The sequence below is a fragment of the Mustela putorius genome, unplaced genomic scaffold, assembly GCF_011764305.1.
Source record: "Mustela putorius furo isolate JIRA1106 unplaced genomic scaffold, ASM1176430v1.1 tig00000580_pilon_pilon_pilon, whole genome shotgun sequence".
Classification (NCBI taxonomy): Eukaryota; Metazoa; Chordata; class Mammalia; order Carnivora; family Mustelidae; genus Mustela; species Mustela putorius.
Genome location: NW_025421423.1, coordinates 15,090,688 through 15,103,803, shown reverse-complemented (window position 1 = coordinate 15,103,803; position 13,116 = coordinate 15,090,688). Strand labels below are relative to the sequence as shown.

At 45.6% G+C, this 13,116-nt stretch overlaps 1 protein-coding gene across 6 annotated transcripts in view; it reads left to right on the top strand.

The window, feature by feature from the left end:
• SUSD1 (sushi domain containing 1) overlaps nucleotides 1–12,238 on the top strand; it is a 137,028-nt gene extending 124,790 nt beyond the window's left edge. For 5 of the 6 annotated variants that reach the window (XM_045081707.1, XM_004747806.3, XM_045081706.1 and 2 more), the window contains exons 15-17: nucleotides 1,518–1,557; nucleotides 11,091–11,210; nucleotides 11,534–12,238. In XM_045081707.1, the coding sequence (XP_044937642.1) occupies nucleotides 1,518–1,557; nucleotides 11,091–11,210; nucleotides 11,534–11,970 (597 nt within the window). In that variant the 3' untranslated portion in view covers nucleotides 11,971–12,238. The remainder of the gene's footprint in view (nucleotides 1–1,517; nucleotides 1,558–11,090; nucleotides 11,211–11,533) is intronic. The other variant, XM_045081708.1, reaches the window with a different exon arrangement.
• Nucleotides 12,239–13,116: the final 878 nt, after the last annotated feature.

Below are 13,116 nucleotides of genomic sequence, written 5' to 3'. Positions count from 1 at the left end.
GATGGGAATATCTAGTTTTCCCAGCACAATTTGTTGAAAAGATTTCCCTTTCTCATTGAATGTTCTTGGCCACCCTTGTCGTAAATTATTTGACACATGCAGGAGTTGATCCCTGGCCTCCATTCTACTGTATTGGTTCTATATGTCTGTCTTAATGCCAGCACCACCTGGTTTTGATTACTTCAGCTTTGTAGTAAAATTTGACACCACGAACTTTGTTTTTCTGATTCTCCCAGTTTGTCTTTCCTTCTGTGTATCTGTCCCAGTAAATAGCATCACCATGCTCCCAGTTGCTAAGGCAGAAATCAAGGAATCATTCTTATCTCCTCTCTCTTTATCTTCTTGTCCAGTGCATATCAAATTTTGTCAGTTCTACCACCTTCATAACTGTGTAAAATCACCCTTTCTTCTCCTTCTTCCTTAACCATGTTTAACCTTTGGCATCTCTTGCCTGAACATCAACTTTCCTTCTTTTCTTTTCTTTTTCTTTTTTTGAACATCAATTTTCTAACTCATCTTCCTGTCTCTTATTCTCTCTCTTTGCTCCATACAACTGCCAGAATAAGGGTCTTAAAAGGTAAATCTGGTTACGACACTCTATTTTAATGCGCTTCCTTCTTCACCTGGCCCACCAGTTTCTCTCCTTCCGTACAGTCAGTTCTGTAGTGCCTGCCCAACTACTTGAGGCCCCTTTCACTGGTTATTCTTGCCTATGATTTTCCACTAGATGCCCTTGAGGCACTTAGCACCCAGGCAAAATTTAGTCACATGCAAGAGCTTACGGCCATTTCAAACTTTCCCCAGCATTTTTCAGGGTAAATCTATTTTTTTTTCAATTTTTAATAAAACCAGACTACCCAAGGTGTTCACTTGAAAGAGAATCTCCTTTTGAAGTCGGAGAGATCTTTCCTGACCCCTGCTTTTTAGTGAACATTTTGCTGAGTAATCCCAGTGTTCCTAACAGACAAGTATGCATAGAAGAGCTGGGGGAGAAGGAAAGAAGGTATCTCATTTCAGTGAGTCTGTAGGTGTTGGCCAGATAAGTATCATCTAGACAGGTAAAGTATTATTTACAAAGGCTTCCCATAGCCTTGCCTATCGCGGGCATCACTGTCACTGTCACGTGGATGGGACCTCACATGGATGGGACTTGGGGGGGGCACCTCAGAATCTTTTTCAACATCCTTTGTAGGCAGTCAGTGCCAGTTGCTCAGAGCCGGCAAGGAGAATGAAGCTCATGGCCATTTCTGTTGTTTACCCATAGTGTATGCTTTCTGAGATCTGTTGAAAAGCTGCAGAATTGATCCCTAGGGTCACTTCTGTCACTGCTACCCATGCCAATTCCTCCAATGCTTAGTCACTACGTGGCTCAACTATAAGATGTTAGAGCAAGAGGAGGATATTTTAATCCAAATTAAAAGAGAAAAAACCCACTAAACTTTCTGGGCTGCAGTGTATTATTTAAACTGATGTTCTATGCTGCCTCGTTAAACGTGTTGCTGTGTTTCTCTTTATAGGTGAGAAGATGCTCCTGTGCGGTTTGGGCTCAAGTGAAAGGTAAAGCCATTTTCTGCCTAAGCATCCTTTCTTCTCTCCAGTCTGCAGCACCAAGTTTATGTTAATGAGATTTCTTTTTAAGTCGTCACAGGTGACAGAAACCCATCTCACACTAGTTTAAGCAAAAATCCATAGCTGAGAAGGATGAGGGGGTGGGGAGCTTATGGACCTGGCCCCAGAAGGACATCACCAGGATTCCAGGAACTGACACTTGGGACTTGACACCATGAGTGGGACACTCTGCCTTTGTCTCTGCTCTCAGCTTCCGAGTTGGCTTCATTTTCTTCTACAGTAAGCCATGTGAGGGAGAGGGACAGCCACCAGCTGCCCAGTTTAGCAACTTCAGTGGGAACAGAAGGTTTTTCAATTCAGGGAAAGAATCTTTCCTCCTAGATTAAGTGACCGTCTGTGGGATGACGAGTACCCCTCTTAGGGTACTCTAGAGGCACTATGAACAGCCTACCTTGGATTTGGGTCTTACTCATATGGCTGGTTGAGGGCAAATCAGTGTGATTGACAGCCTCCCCAGGATTGCTTTGAGAGGTGGACACGATCCCCATCAGGAAAAGAGGCGCAGAAAAACAGGTTGGCAGACGAGCCTTTTAGCTGCTTAGCATGGGCTCACCCATACATGTATAATTTTCTTTAAAAGATTTTATTTATTGGGACGCCTGGGTAGCTCAGTTGGTTAAGCAGTTGCCTTCGGCTCAGGTCATGATCCCAGCGCCCTGGGATCGAGTCCCACATCGGGCTCCTTGCTCGGCAGGGAGCCTGCTTCTCCCTCTGCCTCTGCCTGCCTCTCTGTCTGCCTGTGCTCACTCGCTCTCTCTCCCTCTATCTCTGACAAATAAATAAATAAAATCTTCAAAAAAAAAAAAAGGTTTTATTTATTTATTTGGAGAGAGGGAAAGAGTGAAAGAGAGAGGGTGCGGGGGTGGAGAGGGGTGGAGGGAGATGGAGAGAGAGTCCTGAGCAGACTCCATGCTGAGCTGGGAGCCTGACGTGGGTCTCCATCCCACAACCCCGGGACCAAGACCCCAAATGAAACCAAGAGTTGGGTGCCCAACCAACTGCACCACCCAGGCTTCCCCACATACACTTTTAAGAAAAACACCCCCCATTATGGGAGAATTATCCTCTGAACAACCAAAAGTGGAACTCAGTTGGAAGACAACTCAAAGGTGGGTCTGTTACTGCATCCAGCTCCATGACCAGGATTGCTGGTGGTGTCCAGTCCTCTTGATCCAATGCAGGTGGACTTCTCATGATCCTCTAGCAATCGGTAACTAAGTGCCAAATGTAAGCATTTTCAAACCACAGTCCGTAATGTGAAAGGGGAGACTGGATAAGCACACCAGTTAGAAAGGAAGAAAAGATAGTGCAGTGCAGTGAACAGGGGGCCCAGAACAAGGACCACATCCTGTTGAATAGGAAGAGCAAGCATCCCCTGGCTGGTGGCAGAGTAAGTCACTTGGTTACTTAGTTGGACCGCCTCAGTTTTTTCCTGGGAAAGTGCCCTATCCCTTTTCTCCAAAGCTGTCTGTGCATAAGATGCTGCAGGGAGGAGGTCGGGCCGAGTGCTTCTTCCTGGCCTGGGCAGTTGTCCAGTGGGGAGGAGAATTGCCTCAGGGATTGAGCAATCGTGGCTCGGTGTTTGCCAGACGTGGGATTTCCCTGGCAGTACATTTCTTTCAACCAGCAGGCAACCAGCCAGTGGATTTGATTCCCAGGAATTCCATGAGTTTGTAGCTAATACCAGAAATCTTGTCAAGTTTATGACCTTTGCATCTGGACCTTTTCTTTGTGGTTTATGAGTCCTGGCAACAGCCTGAGGAATTTTGCTCTTAGCTTGGAGTATCAGTTTAACCCGTTACATCCTGCCACTTACCTCAGAGCAGTGTGAAACAATAGGCTGCTGTGGTGAGGAAGTGCCCACATAACCCTGCTTCCAGAAGGATTCCAACAAAGGGCACTTTACAATGGGGGATCTGTTACCTTGTCAGTAGAGGGTGCTCGACAGGAAATGATTGGGAGGGACCTGGAGAATTAGGCTTCCTTCATTTGTCTGCTTGTCTTCTAATCTTATTTCCCATCTTATTATCTCTACTCACACCAACTTCAGTAAGAGCAGAGGACGTGGCTTTCCTACTGGGCAAGGCACATTACCTGACCATCAGCCATCTTGGATTATGGTTGCCAGGTGGCGAGGGTCTCCCCCATCCCACCCCTCTACTTTCTTGAGATACAACTTATGTAACATTGAGTTTAATGTGTACAGTGTGATGATTTGATTTGTATTGAAAAATCATGACCAAAATAAGGTTAGTTAATATCTCCATCACCTCACATCATTATTATATATATATTTGTATATGTGTGAACATTTAAGATCTACTCTCTTAGGAACTTTCAGTCCTATAATACAGTATTATTAAGTATAGTTACCATGTTGAATATTAGATCCCCAGTACTTGTTCATTTTGTAACTAGAACTTTGTACCCCTTGATCAACATCTCCCCATTTCTCTCCACTCCCCCAGACCCTGGCAACTACCACTCTACTCTCTATTTCTATATAGAGTTCAGCCTTTTGAGATTCCATGTATAACTATGAACATATAGTATTTGCCTCTCTCTGTCTGACTTATTTTACTTAGCATAATTGGTGAGGGTCTCCCTTCACAGAGGTGAGTGCTGTTACACCAATGTGTGCAGATAGGCCAAGCTTCCTGTCTTGGAATTTAAGTGAAGGCCACAAGAAGCAACCACATGTTCCAATATTTGGACATTTTTCAGCCAATGCATTCCCTAAGGCTCTAAGGGTGGGAATGCAGTTTCTACACAGAAAGAGGTGCTTTTATCAGAAGAATGGAATTTGCAAGCCTCCTGGACAGGCACAGAAAGAGCTTCCAGAATCCACTGGTTTCAGGAGCTGTTTGATATGATTAGAAAACACTCCAACTGGTGGAAGAAATTGCCAAAGAGCTGGCTACTGTGATAAAATTAACAGGAAGGATTTTGCTTTGGACACATCTAGGTGGCTTTTGGTAGTGCCTTCTTTACCCTCCTCAGCCCAGGAACCAGTGTTGAAAGAGAGCTCAAAACTTTGCCTTCGAACTATTGGAAGGCTCTAGAGATAATGGAGAAGCCCACTATTTTTTAAAATGCTGAAGGCAGTTCTGACATACATATCCACCTGTTGTGCACTCACCTCTGGTAGTCCCCCTTTGCAGAAATGTCGGAGACTGCCATCTCCGGAAGTAATTTGGAGAGAACTAGGATCCAGATTAGTCCTGAATTTGTTCCAGTTCATCCATGCCAAGCACCTGCCCCATTCTCACCTTTGCCCAGTGACGAATTCTGTTACTTACCTTATGTAGATTGCCCCTAGCAGGTCTTTGTGATGACTACCCGGGAACCAGCAGTTGGTTTGAGGGGAAAGGCAAAGGCCTGGACCTCCTTGCTTGAGCCTTGCTGCTCCTCAGCCGAGTGTCTTTGAAATTATATTTAACTTGACTGGTTCTCAGCTGCCTCTTACCTAGATCTCTCAGATCCCTTCTAGCCACAAAGTACGGACTCTGATTTCTTGAGTCACAAGGGAAGGTCATTTGATGTATGGGAGATGATCGCAAACTATTTTCACAGAACACTCTTCCATCATAGGGGTCAAACCCCTGGCGCATTAGTGACGGCTCCCCTTTCCCTTTCAGCCCACATTTCACACCTAGGGTATGCCCATCTCATGTCTGGGTTCACCCCCTGAGCACCGATAACTGGAAGAGCCTTCTTTCTTCTCGCCCACCACGGTGTTCAGGGGCTCCTTCTTTACTCCAGCCTACACGTCCGACTCATCTTTCTAAACTGCAGCATTGATTTGGTTATTTCTCCTGATGGTTCTTCCCAAAGTTCTCCATTACATTTTAGACTGGCTTCTAAGGCCTCAGTCTGACACCAGCACACCCTTCTAGTCACCTCTCATCTTCTCCATTCAAAGTGATGTGTCCCATCTTCTCTGGTTATGGTCTCTTCTTACTTTCCTTAATGTCTTTGTTCATACAGTTACCTATTTATTTCTACCCGGAATGCCCTATAACCTTCCTGTAATCTCTGTTTATTAGCTTATTATAATCCCACCTGTTTGTCAAGGTTAAAATCAAATGCAGTGTCCTCTCTGAAGCCTTTTTTATTTCCTCCATGGAGCAGGAGCTCTCTTTCTCCCTCCCTCTCTCTAGCCTTTCTGCTATACTCTAGAGCAACTGATGCACATGTCTTTTCTTAGTAGATTTCATACCACTGAGGGAGAGCTCTTGAAGAACGGGACCAGTGTCTGGCACACATCGGTGCCTAATCAGAATTTAATGAATCGAGTTGGAGGATTACTGGTCAACCAGCAGTAGGGTTGGATGAAAAATGAAGCACAGTAAGTGCAATATTTAAGTGAGGCAGAGAAGATGTACATCAAGATATAGCCTAGTGTGTGTTTGTGTAGGCTGTGCACCAGTATGTATACACACATACACAAACATGCACACGCATACTTTAAATCTTTATCATTGTGGTTGGGAAAATTACAATGTGGCCTCACAAATTCCTGGCCACTGGTGTTCACCCACTTCCTCTCAGTTACTTACTTATTCAAAGGCTATTGTAAGTGTTGCTGAGAAAGGATTCAAAGATATAATTAAGGTCCCAAGGAGGGAGATTGTCCAGATGCATCTGACCCTCACATGAGCCCTTTAAATCTGGATGTAGAGGTCAGAAACAGGAGATTGGAGATTCAAAGGGCGACGTGAGTCTGACATAAATAAGGGTTTATCCTGCTGTTTTCAAAGGTGGAAGGAACCACATGGCAGGAATGTGGTTGGCCAGTCGGAGCTGAGTGGCCAATGGCTGGCCACCAGTAAGAATATGGGGACCTCAGTCCTACAACTGCAAAGGATTTGGAAGCAGATTCTTCCCCCCGAGGCATCAGAGGGGAATACAGCCCACTTTGACATACTGATTTTAGCCTTGGAAGACGCTGAACAGAGGACCCACTCGCAACATGCCAGAACTGCTGGCCCACAGAACTACGAGGTTATGAGTGGGGGCTAGTTGCTAAGTTTATGGTGATTTGTTAGGCTGCAATAGAAAATGAATTCAAAAGTGTTGCTAATTCATCAGGTGTTCTGTATCTCTAAATTAATTTCCTACTTTGATCTCCTTTGTCATCTCCTACTCTGCAATAGAACTCAAGTGAGGAGACCTTGGGCTAGCAGAGAGGAATTTAACATACTAACTAAACATCGTGGTGCAAATTCTTTGTACCTTTTGGAGAACAGGATTATTGCTTTCAGGAAATGACCCTGCTCATATAAATTCATGAAAAAATGTCCATAGCTACAGGACGTACTCAAGCTGTCCGGAAGCTTGAGGATGGGCCTGGAGTCTTTCTAACTTTCTCTTCAGCACCTGTGACATTTGCATTAGTGGAAGAGTTCAAAGAGAAGCCCGGAGACGCCCTGTCACGCCTCATGAACCCTGTACCTCCTCTGGGAGCCACTCTGAAGAGAGTGGCAGCATTTAACCTAATGGATTTACTCTCTCCAAGAATGAGTCATTGCGAATCTGATTTAACACATGATTCACTCGAGTTTCCAAAAGAATATTCTGCAAGTGACTCAGAAGAAAAATAAGCTTGAATTTATGGCATGAAACCATGAGAGGGAGGGAACCAGAAGATGGCAAAGCTCGAAAAAATGTAATTTCAATTGGCTGTAAATTTTCTCAGTGAGGAATTAACTGGGAAAGTCCCTAAAGAATCTTGTGTGGCTACCCTGTAAGGGCTCTGGGTTGCACTGACTCCAATTTTCAAAGAGCCCATACACAGAGTAGACCAAGAGACCTATACCAGCAAGAATCATCAAGCCATGTTATGCATAATTAAAAAAAAAGATTTTCCAATATTTATGTCCATAGTAAGGCATAGTTGTGTGGACCCATTGCTTCGGGTGAATGTGTCCTGCTAGTGGAGGGTCAAGAGAAAGTCAGGTCCATCAACTCCTACTTTGCTTCTGTCTTGTTGGTTTGTGAGGGGACATTTTAAAAGCAAGATAAGAACTAACTGATTCACATAAATTAAAGCCTTCTGACCCAGATGAAGTACATTCTAGCAGGTTCTTAAATGTGCAAGTGAGATGGAGAACTACAGCAGGTGATCTTTAGGGAAACTTGAAGAGCAAACTCAAGTCAAACAGAGATGAGCAGAGAACAGGGAACTTCATATGAGAAAGACAGAGCTCGCAATGTATAGTTGATGATAACTTGAAGTCAAGGCCAGGCAAGATCTTTTAGCAGGTGGCTCTGTGGTAGAAACAGCAGCAGATCCCATGATTGGAGCATTAGGGTTTCTGCATTAGTAAATACTTAGACAATTCGTACCTGCTTGAGATAAATATTTTAGATAAGGATTCACTTACCCTTTGTTCTAACTCCTTTAGGTTTCCATTTAAGTCTTTAATCTGTCTGGATTTTATTTATATTTATATATAGTATTTTATTTATATTTATTTATATATTTATATTTATATAGATTTAAATATAGTATAAGCTCTAATGATCAAAATCACTGTATTCTTTTTTTAAATTACTGTATTCTAAATGGTCAGCCAGTTTTCTCAACACTAATTCTGAATAATATATCATTCCTCCAATGACTTGAACCAGTAACAAAACACCAGTAATGAACCATAGCTAACATTTGCCAGTTGCCTACTGTGTTTCGGGCACAGTCTTGACATGACTTATCTCATGCATTTCTCATAATAACCCTATAAGGGGGTACTATTATTATCATTCCCATGTTACTGGATCAATCCTTAGTGGGGAAATCGAGACCCAGAGTGGCTGCAAAACTTGTCCAGAGCCCATAGTTAGGGTGTTCAGTACACACTTGGACAACCTGACTTGGAAATTATTTGATACACATGGGTTTGTTTCTCTACTATTCTGTCCCCGTGTATTCATTCTTCTGCTGACCCTGCACTGCTTTAATAGGTAGCCATTCAAGTCACTCCCCAAATTTTTTTCTCTGCTGCTTTGTGGTTTAACCACAGCTCCCTCTTCCCATTCTGTAGTACGGTTTTTTAAAATATCAAAGCTTTTTCTTCTGGAAAAGGTAGCCAAATGATATCAGCCATGTTTTTTCTGGAAGGCCTCTCTCTTGACAAGGTAATGGGTTTTGCAGAGCCTTTTAGCAAGAAATGTATTCTGTGGCCGCTTTTGCTGGAGCCACTATCCTGTGAGAGAATAGAACCACACTGCTCTTGACCTGGTTGTGGAGATTGTACCTGTCCATACAACTCTGCAATGACTGGAAGTTTTAAAGCGGCAGTGTCCAATATGGCAGCAACCAGCCATGTGGGGTTATTGGGCGCTTGAAATGCGTACTTGAAATTGAGCACTTGAGATGATATGCTTGAGAAACAGAATTTTTAATTTAATTGGAACTAATTTAGGTTTCTTTTTTTTTCTTAATTTTCATATTTATTTATTTATTTATTTATTTTGGACAGAGAGAGAGATCACAAGTAGGCAGAGAGGCAGGCAGAGAGAGAGAGGGAAGCAGGCGCTCTGCGAGCAGAGGGCTGGATGCGGGGCTTGATCCCAGGACCTGAGCTGAAGGCAGAGGCTTAACCCCACTGAGCCACCCAGGTGCCCCTGGAACTAATTTAGTTTTCAACAGCCACACTGTGGTCAGTGGCTACGGTACTGGAGAGCGCAGATTTGGTGATGAGAGAGTCAGGGAGGAGGGACTGTTCTCGGATGAGCCTCGCTTGCTGCCGGGGAAGTGAGTCTTCTATGTTTTGAGGGTCTCACGTTCAGGGGCTGCTATTTTTCCCCTCAGGCCCCTCCTTGTTACTTAGCAGACCTTTATTTTTGCTGGGTTTCAGCTCTTCCCAAGCAGCATTGGATGGCCCAGAGGACAGACTAAGCATATGCCTGGGGCATCAGTAAAAGGAGGGTAATGAAAAGGGAAATCATTTGATATCCCAGCAGTGACAACCATAGCAAATCATCGGGCCGAATTTGGACTTAGTTGCACTTTCTTACATTTCTTCCATGGTGAGGTGGTGTTTCTCTTTTTTAATTCTGTGTATGCACCATCAGCCCCCAAGGTCTTTCCAATGTCTGCCGCACCATTGCATGTGGACCTTTGTTCTTTTAAAGAGGAATTTGAACTGCTACAGTCCGAGGCCCCACCATCATCAGCCAGTGTCCCAAGGTACAGGGCTTGCACCCTGGACTTCTGAAGGGGAGCGTGGCCTGCTCTGCTGTAGACAGAACTGGATTCAGATCTGTACTGGGAAAGCACAATGTTGTGGTTAAAAAGCCAAGATGCTGGAGCCAGACAGCTCAGGTTTGGATCCTGACTCTTGTATATTAGCTGTGTGCTCTTGGACAAGTTGCTGAACCACGCCATGCCTTGGTCTCTCCTCTGTAAAATAATAGTGTCTTATTATGATGCCAGGCACTATTATTGTAATACGTGGTACTATTATTATAGTACTCCCTAGGTGGTCAGGAGAAGTCATTAGGACAGTATTTGGCATATCGTAAGTGCTCCATCAGTTGTTTGCAAATTAAAATGAGCCCTTTGGTGTAGAACAGGATGCTCTGATTCAGTCACTTGGTCCATAATGGGCCACTCAAGTGTGGGTGTTCTTCAGTGTGTAGCAAAGAATCTCCCTGCAGTTGACACATGATAAACCCCAAATAGAACATATGTATGTCTTTCAGAGAATGTCTACATTAATTTTCTTTAAAAAAAAAAGACTTTATTTATTAGTTAGAGAAAGAGAGAGAGTATGCAGGCACATGCACAAGCCAGAGGTAGAGGGAGAAGGAGACTCCCCACTGAACAGGGAGCCTGATGCGGGGCTCGATTCCAGGACCCTGGGACCATGACCTGAGCTGAATACAGATGCTTAACGGACTGAGCCACCCAGGTGCTCTACATTTATTTTCTTACTTTAGCCTCATGACAACCTGCTGGGCTGAGCGGGAAGGTACTATCCTTTGACAGATGACCCCATCCATCAGGCAGACTCATTTGCTATATTTGACCGTGGGAGCCACCTGTCATTTTTGGAGCAAAATTCCATGTGATGTCAGAGTGACTTCTTCCTCAGTGCAAAGGAGAACTGCCCAGAAAATCTCTCAGGAGCAGCTGACTGAGAGAAGACAAACACAAACAACACAGTCGGCTGTATTTGTATGCACAGGAAGATGAGCTTTTTTTTAATCCCCTGTGACTTGAATGTGGCCTGGTTTTTCCATTTCCTTTTCAGAAATACCCTGGGACTGTGTTTTCCTTAGGCCTACACCGTAGGGGCCGACTCAGGGGGGCGCAGAGGCACTCTGGGCCTTCTTGGGATGGCTTGTGAAATGGGGTCAGACTCTGGGTTAGCACGGAGTGAGCACAGGTGCCCACGTGCCTCCCAGGAGGGCCGTGACTGTGTGCTGTGGGCTCAGTGTGTGGTTTTGTCCCGCAGATTCGTCGTTCATGCCGCAGCAGATGGTGGCCGTTGGGCTGGGCTCCATGGCTGTTGTGATTGTTCTCGCATTCCTCGCCTTCTTAGCCGTGTGGTATGTGAGACTGTCATTTTTGAGAAGTGAGTGGAATGGCGGAAGGATGGGGTTGGAGTCTTGAAGAACAGCTGGGCTTGAGGAGGGTCAAAGGGGCGGTGGGTGGAGGTGGTCAGGGGCTCCGCACTCGTCAGGCAAGAGGCTTGAGTAGCTCTGTGCCTCAGGGCAGGGAGGGGGTGCCCTTCTGGTGCAGAAAAGGAGCACGGCCAGCGATGGCTGTGAGGCCTACTCACGGAGTGGTGGCTGGTCCCCCACACTGCTTCCCATGAGGGTACAAGAGCCGCACGTACAGGTGCGCCAAGGGAAAACCCAAGTGTGTCAATGGACCCCTTTCCTCCCCCACGTCTAGATTGCAGACGGGTGCTACGTGCGGAGGAAGCAGCGCTGCTGGGGCAGGTGCTGGGACAACTTCTCAGGTGCCTGCCTACACAGAGGCCCTGTGCGGCTTCCGTCCGGGTGTGTGTGGTTCTGCAACGTTTTCCATTCCCAGCTTGGCCCCATTTCTGGATACAAGATGGCGAATACCTCTGTGGAACCCCCCCGAGTGGAGGAAGCTCGGAAATCGCTGACGTCTTCTCTGCTGGCTACACCACCAGTTCGGTGTCTGTGAACTTGAGACCCTTGATAGACAATGTAGTATTGACCACAGGCTACGGGTCATGTGGGCCAGACGTCCGAGTGCTTCCCGAGAGTCAGCTCTTCTGGACGTTGAATGCAGGACAGTCTCTGCACCTGTATAGCATCCCTGGACTAATTTGGAATCCATCTTTCTACAATGAGTGGTGAGATGGACTTAAGTTTGGGCTAGAATTTGCCTTTATGAAGGAGGTCATTGAAAAGGATAGAGATTGTTGACAGAGGCAGCCCGTCAGACATTTCAGAAGCAACCCCTTTCTTACAATTAATTGACATACTAACAGAAAGTATGCTAACCTGGCCTCTCCAGCAAGTTCTCTGTGACGGCTGTGAGGCAGTGGAGCTTTGATACAGAACCATGGGTCTTACAGGTGTTCAAAAGCCATAAGTTATCATTCCAATAAAAATATTCTGTTAATTTCGGCCATTCTTCTCTTCCACACCAAAGTTTATAGCCGTCTTGCCTGACTTTTTTTATTACTCTCTCTTGAAAATGCCCTGCGTCTTCCTTTAGATCGGGTGCTCGTGTAGTAACAGTGGGCTCTGAAACACGGTCAAGCCCATGGCCATCGTCCACGTGTTTACAGGGAAGGGGAAAGACTGTGCCTGGTGGGACCTTCCCCTTGACCTCCAGCCTCAGTAACTAGGACTGCTACTGAGCCATGACACATGAATCATGTGCCACATGACATGAACGATGACACATTAGATATATGCGGTCTACACATTAGATATCAGCGGTCCAGGGCCCCGTTGACTTGCTGAATTTGCAGATGGAACACGTTAGATTGGACTTTTAACCCCTGAGTCAACTGAGGGCATCTCAGTCAGCTTTCTTCCCTAACCGATGGCGTAACTCCAGGGCTCAGAAAGAAATGAATGGAGCAGAGGCATGTGACTTTCCTAAGCAGCAATGGGATTCTCCCTCTTCTCCCTCTTTTTCGAGGCCTGGAGGAGAACAAGCACAGGAGAGACAGGCAGGGGACAGTTCTAGTATACAACCTCAGGGTACAGTGTCTATGAATGTGGCCCTGGAACTGTGCAGGGTCGCAGTCCTGCGGAAGAGGGGCAGTGCTCCTGATGGGGTGGGCTGCTGTGTTCTCTCTCTCTGCTAGCTCGCTGGGCGTTGGTGAGGTTCAGATCCGGGTGGTCTGGGCTGGTGGGCAGAGGAGGAAACGAGAGGAACAGTAGAAATAGGTGGAAACTGTCTGCGGAGCCTCTGTGCCCAGGGAGACCTGGCTCTAAGTACATGCCCTTGGCTGGGAAGAGTCAGAGAAAGGGAAGCTGTATCCTGAT